Consider the following 14,696-nt stretch of genomic DNA (forward strand, 5'->3'; position numbering starts at 1 on the left):
AATTGTATTTCAATGACGATAGCTGTTGAATGTGTAGCCAAATTATCCGCTTAGGTTGTATTCACAGCGATTATAAATTAAATTGTATTCCAATGATGATAGCTGTTGAATATGTAGCCAAATTATCCGCTTAGGTTGTATTCACAGCGAATGTAAATTAAATTGTATTCCAATGACGATAGCTGTTGAATATGCAGCGAAATTATCCGCTTAGGTTGTATTCACAGCGATTGTAAATTAAGTTGTATTTCCATGACGATAGCTGTTGAATGTATAGCCAAATTATCCGCTTAGGTTGTATTCACAGCGATTGTAAATTAAATTGTATTTCAATGACGATAGCTGTTGAATATGTAACCAAATTATCCGCTTAGGTTGTATTCACAGCGATTGTAAATTAAATTGTATTTCAATGACGATAGCTGTTGAATGTGTAGCCAAATTATCCGCTTAGGTTGTATTCACAGCAATTATAAATTAAATTGTATTCCAATGACGATAGCTGTTGAATATGTAGCCAAATTATCCGCTTAGGTTGTATTCACAGCGATTGTAAATTAAATTGTATGCCAATGACGATAGCTGTTGAATATGTAGTCAAATTATCCGCTTAGGTTGTATTCACAGCGATTGTAAATTAAATTGTATTTCAATGACGATAGCTGTTGAATGTGTAGCCAAATTATCCGCTTAGGTTGTATTCACAGCGATTGTAAATTAAATTGTATTCCAATGACGATAGCTGTTGAATATGTAGCCAAATTATCCGCTTAGGTTGTATTCACAGCGATTGTAAATTAAATTGTATTCCAATGACGATAGCTGTTGAATATGTAGCCAAATTATCCGCTAAGGTTGTATTCACAGCGATTGTAAATTAAATTGTATTTCAATGACGATAGCTGTTGAATGTGTAGCCAAATTATCCGCTTAGGTTGTATTCACAGCGATTGTAAATTAAATTGTATTTCAATGACGATAGCTGTTGAATGTGTAGCCAAATCATCCGCTTAAGTTGTATTCACAGCGATTGTAAATTAAATTGTATTCCAATGACGATAGCTGTTGAATATGTAGCCAAATTATCCGCTTAGGTTGTATTCACAGCGATTGTAAATTAAATTGTACTCCAATGACGATAGCTGTTGGATATGTAGCCAAATTATCCGCTAAGGTTGTATTCACAGCGATTGTAAATTAAATTGTATTTCAATGACGATAGCTGTTGAATATGTAGCCAAATCATCCGCTTAGGTTGTATTCACAGCGATTGTAAATTAAATTGTATTCCAATGACGATAGCTGTTGAATATGTAGCCAAATTATCCGCTTAGGTTGTATTCACAGCGATTGTAAATTAAATTGTATTCCAATGACGATAGCTGTTGAATATGTAGCCAAATTATCCGCTTAGGTTGTATTCACAGCGATTGTAAATTAAATTGTACTCCAATGACGATAGCTGTTGAATATGTAGCCAAATTATCCGCTTAGGTTGTATTCACAGCGATTGTAAATTAAATTGTATTCCAATGACGATAGCTGTTGAATATGTAGCCAAATTATCCGCTTAGGTTGTATTCACAGCGATTGTAAATTAAATTGTATTCCAATGACGATAGCTGTTGAATATGTAGCCAAATTATCCGCTTAGGTTGTATTCAATGCAATATTCACTGTTTCACTGCACACGTTTCCTCGTTATCTTCTCTTTTTTTTGTATTATTCGTAAATTACTGGAACTACCTGTTATAGCTGATTTAAGTACGACTTACTCATCTCCTTTCAGTCGTAAAAATGATTATACAATCCTTGCTATTACTTTATTAGAATCTACAAACACATCTGACAGGTTATTCTTAATTGTACACGACGTTTCTCACGCTTTCGAGTTAGTTATGAATGAGCTTTATAGTCAGCTATATATCCATCATTTATTTTATAGTGCAGAAAGATCAAGATGCTTTGTACTTGTATTTAAAAAAATTGATTTCAAACCTGTTGTAAGTGTTTAAAAGCATTTAAAAACGAGTTAAAACACGTTTAAAAACATTTCAAACCAAGATAAAACACGTATCATATAAAACAACATAAGTCGCGATTGAAAGGGCAATCGAGACTGCGTAATTGAAAGGTATTTGGGTGGTATAAAACCCTATACCACCCTCTCTCTTTCAACAATCGTGTCTATGAAGCTTAAAAATTAAGCTTGTTTACCATGGTCTCGATAAACTTTATTGAATCATGCAGATATACAGAATTTAAGTAGGTAAGTATCCTTTTTTAATATTCTTAAATCATTTTTTTTTCTTTTTTCATTCAACATTTTCCCTATCAGTTGAAAAAGTAAACTATGAACCAATTTTAAAAAAGAGAGCCTAAACCTAATCTATGACTAGAGTGAAACTGCGATTTGACACTTCATTTCAGAACTGAGCAACAACAACAAAAATATATCATAAAAATTTCGTCGCTGAAAAATCCGACAAAATTCGGCTTAAAATTAATACAAGCATACTGTCTATTTACTGCTAAAATTGATCCACTGTATTTTTATTAGACATATTTTTAGGGATGTTTTTTCATTGAATTTCTATCATCAAAAATTCATAGAATTGTTCTTTCAACCTGGTAGAATTGAAACAGCAACAACGCTTTGTTCTTTCCACCTGGAAATAAATTCTGACAGAATTATGTTTTTGTCAGAGCCCAAATTAAATTCAGTTTTCCATTTTAAAATATACACTAAAAATACTTTCCTCTCTACCACTAGACCTAATGTAAATACACAATTTCTAAACCTATTTAAATGAATACTAATCATCTTTTACGACGGAATATATGTTTTCGTTTCCTCTTTTCTTATTTTAAGGCACCACCTACATGAACCATTTTTAAACCTGTTTTTAAAGATATTAGTAAGCATTCACACTGGACAGAGGCTTGATTTTTTTTCCTTTCTTATTTTGATATTAAAATATCTGGATAAGTTGGCAATGCTAACTTACTAATTAACATTAATAACTTACTAAATCGACATTACTAACCCATAGTTCACTTTTCTCCAGAGATTCTTTGTGCATATGTGGAGAGAAGGTGGGGACTCATCTATTTCCTTGAGTATATTATCTTATAATATTAATAAATGTTTTAGATACTAAAAAAGAACCATCACTCTGAATAAGGACAATTAAGACAATGAACAATCTGATTGTTGGCAAGATGAAACAATTACAAATGCATATGCAAATAAGCTGCAAATATACAAGTATTTATATCATCGTTAAGATCCATAAATAGAATATAAAGAGATCCCTAAATATTTGACAACTGGCTAATATTTTTCTGGCTAAATTTTCCCTATTTCTGAGTTTTTGTTCAAAATACCAAGATATATATTAACGATTACATTCCAAAAAGCCTATTTTAAAAGAGCTCGTAACTCAAAATACAGGGTTGGTTCGATTATGCACTTGGATTTACCTATAAAAAAGAAAGAAAACTGGATAAAATAATGTTACCTCACAAGCCCAAGAGAGGGGAGCAACAACACCATGAAAAGCAGGAAAATGAATGTTTTCACCATCACTGACATGTTGGCATCCGAACGGGTCCAGTGAGACAGGAATCGGTCGGATAATGATATAAGAACAGGCAGTAGGGCAGCTGTGCTCAACAGAAGAATAGTGGCAAGAAACTCCGAGAAAAGCGGGTTTATCTTTCCCAGTTCTTGTTTGAGAGGAAGAAGAACAAAATCCAGATTGTTAATGACGACAGATGGCGTCGAAAAGAAGATCAAAAACAGCAGCAGAATAATATGAATGACTACCCAACGAAGAAGCCAAAATTTTCCGTTTGTTCGAAGATGCTCCCTAAAAGAATAGTTCTTAAAAAGTAATAATTTAAGATAAAAATTTCATAAGAAGAACAATTTTAGTAAAACAAAATACATTAAAAGTAAAAACGAAAATACTATTCATAATAATTATTAATAATAAAAATAATAACAATAAAAAAAAATAAAAATAATAAGACGTCTTAGGATCCAAATGAAAAGAGCGACAACACATTGAACCCAACGACGTGTCGTACTTAGTCTAGGAGGGAGGATTTCCAATAGACGTGGATATTTGCAAAAAGGCAGCCTTTGGCTTTCTCGATCAAACTAAATGAGGCGGCGTAGCGACATTATTCAAGTGACAAGCCTTTTGTAACCAGTATGCAATGCCCTGTTTGTTTAACTACGAATTGTAGCACAACGTCCGGACTTGCTATTTCTATTTATTTTCCTAAATAAAAGCCAATTTAATTGATAGCATTCCAATCGTTTATTAATGAGAATTGTCCGGGGTGAATACCCCTCTCAGGGTAAAGGGGGTGACTCGTTCCCTTGAGTGACCTATAACATTATCCGTAACCTTTAACGTAAAACTGCAGAGAAACAGAGAGCTAAAAAACAAAAAGCTTGAGAAAAAGAGTGTCCATAAAAACTTTTCCGTGACCTACAATGACCTATAAAGTGATCCAAGATCTACAGCAAATTACTTCAGAGAAACAAAGAGTTTCCTTGAATTTTTTTTTGTGACCTACAATGATCTATAGCGTAATCTATTACATGTTACTGCAGAGAAACAGAGTTTACTTTAAAAAAAGTTTCCAGACACCTGCAGAGACATTTAACGTCATCCGTGAACAATAGTGAGTTACTACAGAGAAGCAGAGTTTGCTTGAAAAAAAAATCCGCGACTGGAAAACCTCTGAGCCTGTCAGGCAAAGTTTAAGAGAAAGAATCCTAGTTAGCCCAGAAACAAAAACCTCTAAAGATTACAAACGGTAGTAAGTGAAGCTGACTGTTTAGTAATTCTTGTTCTGTTGGATACCGGAAATCTTATATATCAGATAATTAAAATTAACTTAATTCAATTAAGCAACTAATTAATTCAATTAATTAATTAAAAGTTAATACAAATTAATAGAAGAAAAAGAGTCTGAAAAATGAGAGGTAAGTTTTTACTGAAAATTTAAGTAAAAATGAATTTAAATAATTTAAATTTAAAAACAGTAATAATTAAAAAATATGGCGTTTAACAATAAAAGAAAATCCGAAAAAGAAAAGAACTGTTTCTTTTACTGATGCTACAACAAGCTTTTCACTTTAATGAGAGGCACAACATTACGAGATTGCTAAGCACAAAGGATAAAAAAAACAACTATATTGTTCACTCTTCGAATACAAAAATAAACACAGGTTTATGCGCTCGTTCGTCAAAATAAGTTTTTTAGAGGTGTCATTTATTAGTGTTGTCCCTACATCAGCGTGGGTTTTTGTCTATATCTATATGCAAACGCACCAAAAAAAGCTTCAGTAGTTTCGAAAAGTTTCAAAAGTTGAACTGAGCAATAATATACCAATCAATCAGCACATTTTTTTACGAAAAGTTTATGTTAACTACCAGTAAATGTCTGCTGCAGGAGGTGCAAATTTGACTTTCCAATCCTTAGGATTCAGCGCAGTGGACAGCTCTGATCTTCCTGGGTTTTTGGTGATGGATATCCCGTTTCCCCTTCTTCGTAAAGTATGATCTTTCAAAACCTTTTGAGCATCCTCTGGAGTCCCAAATGTTACGAAAAAAATACCCAAGGGGTTATCGCGAGCTTTCCTTTTTGCCCAGTGCAGCTTCCGTGAGAGAGAGCCTTCCTCATTCTGGTAGTGGCTGCGAGCATCGACCTGCAGAACATACGTCTATGATTTAAAGTGCATATTGATTTTTAAAAACCTCTCCTTGGACGAGTAAATATACAGACAAAATTCGAAAATCCTTCTTTATTTAAAAAAAAAAGTTTCTAGCAAAAAATATTTAAACACAGTTGATGTACTCAATCTTAAGGAAAAATTATTTCTATTATAGGAAAACATCCCCCTAACCACCCTTCTAAAGAGGAGATATAGGCCGAATAAACTGCACCCGTCAGTAAAATAAATAGGATAGGCAACAGTCTTCAAAGTTACGCCCCTGGGTGCAAAAGAAAGACTTTTTATATTTCTTTGCAATATGAAGAAAAATCTAAGAAGAAGTTTCGTTATTTTTACAGAACCACCATAAATAAAAATAGGTTTATATAAAAATATTCCTCAATTGGATGGTAATTACAAGTACCACCCTTAAATCAGACGTGTACGCTTTCTACTGCATATCTAGTTTAAATCCTCAAAGGTTTAAGTCAATCCAGCTTAATACAACAAAGAAGTTTCATGAACAGGGAGGGAAAAAACATTAAGATTCCAGTGAACTTCCGTTGCAAAAAAAAGAAAAAAAAAACTAAAAGAAATCAAAATCCAAGAGAGAGTGCGAGTTTGACACCAATAGCCGGAGAGTATTACAATAATCTGACAATAATCCCAGTAATATGGATATTGACAATAATCCCAGATTGATATCCACAATCTGCAGTAGTCTTGACTGAGCCATCATTTCATCTTTATATCAAATGTAAAGTGTTCATTCGACAAAAAAAAAAATATTTTTTGGGGGATTAGATTCAGTGGATTTGAACAACTGAGCAACAATCGCACGATGCATATATAAGGGGAAAGAAAGAGAAAAAACAGACAAACAAACACAAGAGAGAGAGAGAGAGAGAGAGAGAGAGAGAGAGAGAGAGAGAGAGAGAGAGAGAGAGAGAGAGAGAGAGAGAGAGAGAGAGAGAGAGAGAAGAATGATTTTCATAAAGTAGATGAAAGCACCTAGCCAACTATCAGATACCTAGGATTTCTTTTAATTTAATACCCTTCTTAAAATGTGAGCCTCATTCTCAAAGGAATGCGTTCAAACCTCCTATATCAAAGGTGGAGAGCCAAATTTTAAATAAGAACATGAGAAGCATGAGGAAATAACCCATTTTTTCGGTCTTATCTGAACGTTCATAAACTTAAAATGCTACATATGTTTGTGAGGTTAAATAGATCTGGCATTTATGTCAACTTTTACTACAAATATGAAATATAGGTCTGCTTTTCACATTTACAGGAATATAGTCTAAAAGTGAGATATTCCGGGTTGTTCGAAATAAATTATAAAAGATGGAACGATAAAAGCCAAAAGCAAATTATGAAGCCAGTCTATTTGGTCTTAAAATTAGTTCAAAACAGCTATGACCAACGATTTCGTTTTAGAATAATTTATATACGAAAAAAAAGCCAACTACGCTGCAAAAGTATAGTTGAGTAGATACAATATAGACAACTATAAAGATTATGTTGAACTGTACTAATACTCTATTAGTGCTACAATGGTACATTATTAATATACTATCAGGTGTAAACTTGCCATTAGAGGTAAAATTTGCAAAAAAAGACAAAATATGCTCAATTTTCTTTGGCTTTGGTTGTAATAATTACATTTTCAGAAATTTTGACATTTATAGTTTTCATGTTGATGTATTTCTAAGCATTAACGTGTTATTAAGGAATCAAAGTAGAGAAAGAGGCCTAGAATTTTTCAAATTTTGTCTGTTACCGTTTCACAGCAGTCACAGCAGTCTAGATGAGAGCAGAGAAAGCCGCACTTCCAGGGCCGCATCTTCATTGGTTTATTATTTCTATTATACTTGTTTACATAGGCCAATGCCTCAGACACAGCTTTCCTAAAAGAGAGAGAGCTAGTCAATTAGGTTCAAAATTATTTCTTTGGTTAAGAACAATTAGATCTAGGTTGCATTGGAAACGTGAGGTGTTGCGGCAACCTTTGTTCGGCTTCGCCGAGTAAAGTGTTGTGAGAGCAACATTTTGGTTTTGTTTCCTCGCTTCGATTAAACGCGGAAGTTGTTAATCTGTAAGGATCTTAAAATAAATACTAGGTATACCAACTCGCAAGCATACCCTTCATTGCAACTAGCAAAAGTCGCAAACCCCTCATCGCTGAAGATGATTGTAGTCTAACAGCCAATTATTACTTACAGGTCCCCTATGTCTTACCACTGTTACCAAATTGGTCTTACCGTCAAATACACCGGAAACAAATAATAGGTCCACCAACTAGCAAAAGTTACAAACCCCTCATTACCGAAGATAATTATGAGCCAATAACCGACTATTGCTTAAAACTCCCCTATATGTCTCACAATTGGTATCGGCCTATTTTTGGCTTCAGTGTATACCTTACTACTGAAGTTGTCAACCCCTTTAAACTTTCAAACTGGTATATCTCATGATGGAATTTTTCTACCAAAGAATGGATGAGATATACTTTGATCAGCTCATCAAGAGCTATCGACTGCCGTCAAAAAAAAGGCAAGAGTTCTACGATGCTTTCCAAAATGCAAAGTCATATTCATCAATCCGGCCTGAGGTCCAAACTTTCCGTAAAAACCACAGAGGTTAGACCCTTACCACTTTCTAGGAATAAGCTGAAATCGGGGTGCTAAGAACAAAAGAAGACAAAACCAGAGTGTTGCAACACAATGACTGAACTGCATTGCCATTTAGGGAGAAGCAAAGAAAAGACAGACTTTCTAATCAGTGTTTATATTCTCTCTGAGAATGAGTAAAAAAAAATCTCTGAGTAACTGAGAATGAGTAAAAAAAAAACTTTCTGAATAACTGAGAATAAGTAAAATTTCTTATCATTATTTACATTCTCGCTGAGAGTGAGCGAAAAAAATTCTCTGAGTTACTGAGAATGAGTAAAATAGCTTTCCGAGCATTTGAGAATAAGTAAAATCTCTAATCATTGCTTATATTCTCTCTGAGAATGAGTGAAAAAAAACTCTCTGGGTAAAACTGAGAATGAGCAAAAAAACTTTCCGAGTAACTGAGAATAAGTAAACTTTCTAATCATTGCTTATATTGTCTCTGAGAATGAGTAAAAAAAATATGAGAAACTGAGAATGAGTAAAAAAAAAAGCTTTCTGAGTAACTGAGAATAAGTAAACTTTCTAATCATTGCTTATATTCTCTCTGAGAATGAGTGAAAAAACTCTAATTAACTGAGAATGAGTAAAAAAGCTTACTAGGTAACTGAGAATAAGTAAACTTTCTGATCCTTGTTTATATTCTCTCTGAGAATGAGTAAAAAAAACTCTGAGCAACTGAGAATAAGTAAAACAGCTTTCTGAGTAATTGAGAATAAGTAAACATTCTAATCATTGCTTATATTCTCTCAGAGAATGAGTAAAAAAGCTTTCTAGGTAACTGATAACAAGTAAACATTCTAATCCTTGTTTATATTCTCTCTGAGAATGAGTAAAAAAAAACTCTGAGTAATTGAGAATGAGTAAAACAGCTTTCCGAGTAACTGAGAATAGGTAAACTTTCTAATCATTGCTTATATTCTCTCTGAGAATGAGTGAAAAAAGACTCTCAAAGTAACTGAGAATGTGCAAAAACGCTTTCTGTGTAACTGAGAATAAGTAAACTTTCTAACCATTGTTTACATTCTCTCTGAGAATGAGTAAAAAAAAATCTGAGAAACTGAGAGTGAGTAAAAAAGCTTTCAAAGTAACTGAGAATAAATAAACTTTCTAGTCATTGCTTATATTCTCTCTGAGAATGAGTGAAAAAACTCTCTGAGTAAAACTGAGAATGAGTAAAAAAGCTTTAAGTTTCAATTCGCTCTTTACTTCCCTCAAAAGCTTTTCATTTTTTTTAACTTAATCAGACAGTTCGTGGTAACTAACTGTAAGTAAAGAGCGACCCGGCTCAATAGCAACCGAAGCTCTAAAAAACGGAATTTTGATAACAATAGTTACATCAAAAGAATCGCATTTTAATGCTAATTTTAAATATATAAGTTTCATTAAGCCTTACCGATCAAAAGTTGCGAGCCTGAGAATATTTGCCTTATTTTAGAAAATAGGGGGAAACAGCCTCTAAAAGTAATAGAATCTTAACGAAAATCACACCATCAGATTCAGCGTATCAGAGAATCCTATTGTAGAAGTTTCAAGCTCCTATCTAAAAAAAAATGCGGAATTTTATATTTTTTGCCAGAAGGCAGATCATGGATGCGCGTTTATTTGTTTTTGTTTTCCAGGGGTGATCGTATCGACCCAGTGGTCCTATACTGTTGCGAAAGGGCTCATCCTAACGTAAATTAAAAGTTCTAGTGCCCTCTTTATGTGACCAAAAAAAATCGGAGGGCACCTAGGCCCCCCTACACGCACATTTTCCCCTGAAGTAACCGGATCAAAAGTTTGAGATAGCCATTCTGTTCAGCTTAGTCGGAAACATAATAACTATGTCTTTGGGGACAACTTAATCCCCCACAGTCTCCGGGGGAGAGGTTGCATTTCAGGGGTCATTAATAAAGATTTGGGATAAAATTTAAGCTTTAGCGTAAAGAGCGAGGTAATGACGAGGGGGAAAACCCCCTAATATACATAAATAAAAATACACAACTATGGAAGTTCGTTACGTAAGTTAATTCGTGAGGTACGTATGTGTATTACTATCAAATACGCTCGTAAAGAAAAAATCTAATAGCATTTTTAAATAACCGAAAATTGGAGGGCAACTATGCCTCCTCCTCCGCCCTTTTTTTTTTATCAAAATCATCCGATCAAAACTATAAGAAAGCCATGTAGCAAAAAAAAATAAAAATGAATATACAAATTTTGTTTTAATTATTCATGTGCGGTGAGCCAAAATCAAAACATTAGTTCAAAAACGCTCAGAAATTATTCCGTATATGAGAGGGGCTGTCCCCTCCGCAACGCCTCACTCTTTACGCTAAAGTTTTTTATTGTTTTAAAAATTAGTTGTCAGAAAGAGTCAAACTTTAGCGTAAAGAGTGAGGTGTTGAGGAGGGGACAACTCCTTCCTTATACGGAATAATTTCTGTTCGTTTCAAGTCTTAATATCGCTCCTTACATGCAGTTAAAAAAACGTGTTTTTAATTTAATTTTGTTCCAAGGGCGATACTACTGGCGAAATGAGGGCTGTTAAAGGTAATTACCTCTTCTGTCCCCGCTCAATTTTCGAAATAGATCTTACGAATCTTAGTAACACCACTCCTTGTATCTCCGATAGCAAACCCGTTTATGAGACTGTTAACAAAAACGTAATTAGTCTTTTGACACTTGGGTTCTTTCTTTGTTAACCTAATTGAACATGGGAGAAAAAACAAAAGATGTTTATTTAGTAAAAGCACGTTAGATTCTATCAAGATAAAATCAGACGAACAGTTTATGATGTAAAAGACTGCTGAGCTAAATATAGTGTTTTCTTTCGCACATCAAATTAAAATGGAAGAACTAACGCTATTTTTTTTAGATTTCTAGGGGACAGGGTTACTATGGTCCCCCTCCTCTGCTTCTTGTATATGTTAGTACTTACGCATTTAATTAAATTAAACACAAACACATTTCTTATTTTGCAGGCAAATAAATAAGAAATACAGAATGGGTGGGAAAGGTGGGTTAAAAACGTGAATTTTCTACACCAATGTTTTCTCTTTAAAAAAGAACTCCTTTCACATAAAAATACAGTGCTAACAAATTTTCTATATTTTCAACTAACTTGTTTTTTCCTTTTTTTTGTGATTTACCACCCTCCCCCAATTCCGCTTCCAGAAGGATTCCTGTGAACATGATTCTTGTACAGCTTGCATCATACAAAAAGAATAAAATTGACCATTCGATGTGTATTTGTGTGTGTTTGTGCGTTGAGTCGTGTCTGTGTTTGCGTATATATGTTTTAGCGCTCCTCAATATAATCCTGCTAAGTAACTAGGAAGAAGACTAATCCGCGTTTAAAGAGTAAATTTACTACGGAAAACAAGTAGCATAAACAGGATTAAATTAAATGAAACTAATTTTTCAGATATCTATATAACATAGGGCAAGTTCGTAAACGAATAAGTCAATGCATACGCGTACTAATGAACGTATTTTGCAGGAAATACAACCTCCTGGATGTATATAGGCACATAGGCTACGCATTAAAAAAAATGTATTGCTTCATAGCAAGAGTCTAAAGACCCTCATCCATTGTTGATGTCCCCACTAAAATGCAACAACGAAAGCAAACGACATATAATCTCTTCTTCATAATTTTTTCGTTCGACAAACGGCCTTCACATGAACAAGTAAACAGAACCAGATTAAGGGCTATTGGAACGACTGGCCCAATCGCGCCCCACGTCCTAATGGGCCCCACCCTGCCATCGAAATGAATACAATTTTTCGAAACTGTAAAATATTCTCTACAATTCATGTAGCAGTTGGACCTGGAGAGAGACCATTTCCCAGGCTAAAATTAATGAAACAAAATATATATTATCACAACAGTTCATGATAACAAACTGTAAGTAAGGAGCGACGCGGCTCAATACTAACCGGAACTCTAAAAAACTGAATTTTTATACCAAAGAATCGGCTTATTGTGCTGATTCCTAATATATAAGTTTTACTAAGTTTTGTGTTACCTACCGAAGGCTACGAACCTGAGAAAAACAGTCTGATTTTACGAAAAGAGCGACCCCCCCCCCTAAAAGCCAAAGAATCTTAATGAAAATCACACCATCAGATTCAGCGTATGAGAGAATCCTACTCCAGGTTACCAAAAAGATTGGAGGGTAACTAGGCCCACTCCCTCGCCTTTTTTCCCAAAACCGGCGATTCACATTTTGAGACTATGCATTTATGTATAACATGACCCCCAACAGCCCCTGGGGAAAGGTCTAAGTTATAAATATTACCCATTGTTTAGGTATAGTAGCCTATTTGTTATCGGGAAGTTTGCATACATTTTTGGGTGGTGACGAATTTTCTGCTGGAAGGGCTTACCACGAGGAGAATTTTCCATGTGGAGGGAAGTTTCTTGGAGTTTCTGGGAGTAAACTTTTCAGAGAAAATTTCCCAAATTTCCTAGATTATTTTTATGCCTTGCTTTCTCTTTGCCGACTCAATTTCCGCGTGATGTTGAGGGTATTTCTTCGAGGTAAAATTTTCACCGGGATTGAACTGTCTAAAGGATATTTCCGGGGGAGGAATTTTTTGTGGAAGTGGAGCCAGATTTTCTAGCATTATTCAAAAATGATCAGAAATTAAGTAAAAAACAAGTTTTTTCAAGCAGATTAAAAGTGAAGACGCAAGGAAATTAGATTTTCAGACAGTTTTAGTAAATTCTACAGAACAAAACTTAGAAATATATTATCGGATAAATGGAATAAATTTGCGATAAATATATTTATATTAATATAAATATATCCGATAAATATATTTATCGGATTGTTTTTCCCATGGACAATTATATGTTGCATGTTCAAGAGTCGGTAAACCTGACAATCTATTTATATGCACAGACAATTGGACAGCGAAGAATGTTGTATATTCGCAAGTTTTACGTAGTTAAAAACATATATATATATATATATATATATATATATATATATATATATATATATATATATATATATATATATATATATATATATATATATATATATATATATATATATATCTATCTATATTCACAAGTGGGAAACAGGGACACAACTACACTGGCGCGTAACTAATATGGCACGTAACGACTTACGCGCGCGAGGGGGCTTGAGGGGGGGGGCGATGCACCCCCCACCAACTAGGTGTCGGGGTGGCGCTTACCCCAACAGCTAGTACGTGATAAGAATATACGAATATAGAAGTTCGTTACGTAAGTAATTTGTTAGTTACGTAAATTTATTACTAATAAAAACGTTCGCAAATAAAATTTAAAGTTCTAGTGGCCTTTTTAAGTAAAAAAATCGTCCGATCAACACTTTGAGAAAGCCATTTAGCCAAAAAAAGTAAAATTAATATGCAAATTTCGTTTTAATTATTCCTGTAAGGAGAGCCAAAATCAGAACAAAATATTCCGAAATTAAAAAAAAATAATTTTTTCAACTGAAAGTAAGGAGCAACGATAAGACCTAAAATGAACAGCAATTATTACCTATATGAAGGGGTTCGTCCCCTCCTCAATGCCTCGCTCTTTACGCTAAAGTATTTTTAGCAATTTCAAAAGAGCTATTTATTCTAATTAAACGGCCTTTGTGATTCAGGGGTCATTCTTAAAGAATTGGAACAGAATTCGAACTTTAGCGAAAAGAGCGAGGTATTGACGACGAGGCGACCCCCTTCATATATGTAATAAAATTACACGCATATAGAAGTTCGTTACGTAAGTTAATTTGTAAGTTACGTATATTTATTACTAATAAAAAAGTTTGTAAATAGAATTAAAAGTTCTAGTGGCCGTTTTAAGTAGCCAAATAATTGGAGAGTAACTAGGCCCCGTCCCCTCCCATTTTTTCTCAAAAATCGTCCGATCAAAACTTTGAGAAAGCCATTAAACCAAAAAAAGTAAAATTAATATGCAAATTTCGTTTTCATTATTCATGTACGTTGAGCCAAAATCAAAACCTGCATTAATTGAAAAACCTTCAGAAATTAAATAAAAAAGAAGTTTTTCTAACTGAAAGTAAGGAACGATATTTAAAATTAAAACGAACAGAAATTATTGCGCATATGAAAGGAGCTCCCATTCTCAACACCCCGCTCTTTACGCTAAAGTTTGACTCTTTCTCACAACTCTCTTTTTGAACCAATAAAAAACTTTAGCGTAAAGAGCGGGGCCTTGAGGAGGGGAAATTCGCTTTTGCGTTACTTACGATATTGTATTTTCCGTTAAGTTGAATACCATGTTATAAACTTGATCT

The 14,696-nt window shown here is 34.0% G+C and overlaps 1 protein-coding gene across 3 annotated transcripts in view; it reads right to left on the reverse strand.

Annotated features, from left to right (window-relative positions):
• The window catches only part of LOC136026370 (CSC1-like protein 1), a 74,247-nt gene that overhangs the window by 24,098 nt on the left and 35,453 nt on the right, over positions 1 to 14,696 (reverse strand). For all 3 annotated transcript variants that reach the window (XM_065702915.1, XM_065702913.1, XM_065702914.1), the window contains exons 8-10: positions 7,518 to 7,644; positions 5,454 to 5,728; positions 3,522 to 3,872 (exon numbers count right to left, since the gene is read on the reverse strand). In XM_065702915.1, coding sequence (XP_065558987.1) covers positions 3,522 to 3,872; positions 5,454 to 5,728; positions 7,518 to 7,644 — 753 coding nt within the window. The remainder of the gene's footprint in view (positions 1 to 3,521; positions 3,873 to 5,453; positions 5,729 to 7,517; positions 7,645 to 14,696) is intronic.

The sequence above is a fragment of the Artemia franciscana genome, chromosome 4, assembly GCF_032884065.1.
Source record: "Artemia franciscana chromosome 4, ASM3288406v1, whole genome shotgun sequence".
Lineage (NCBI taxonomy): Eukaryota > Metazoa > Arthropoda > Branchiopoda > Anostraca > Artemiidae > Artemia > Artemia franciscana.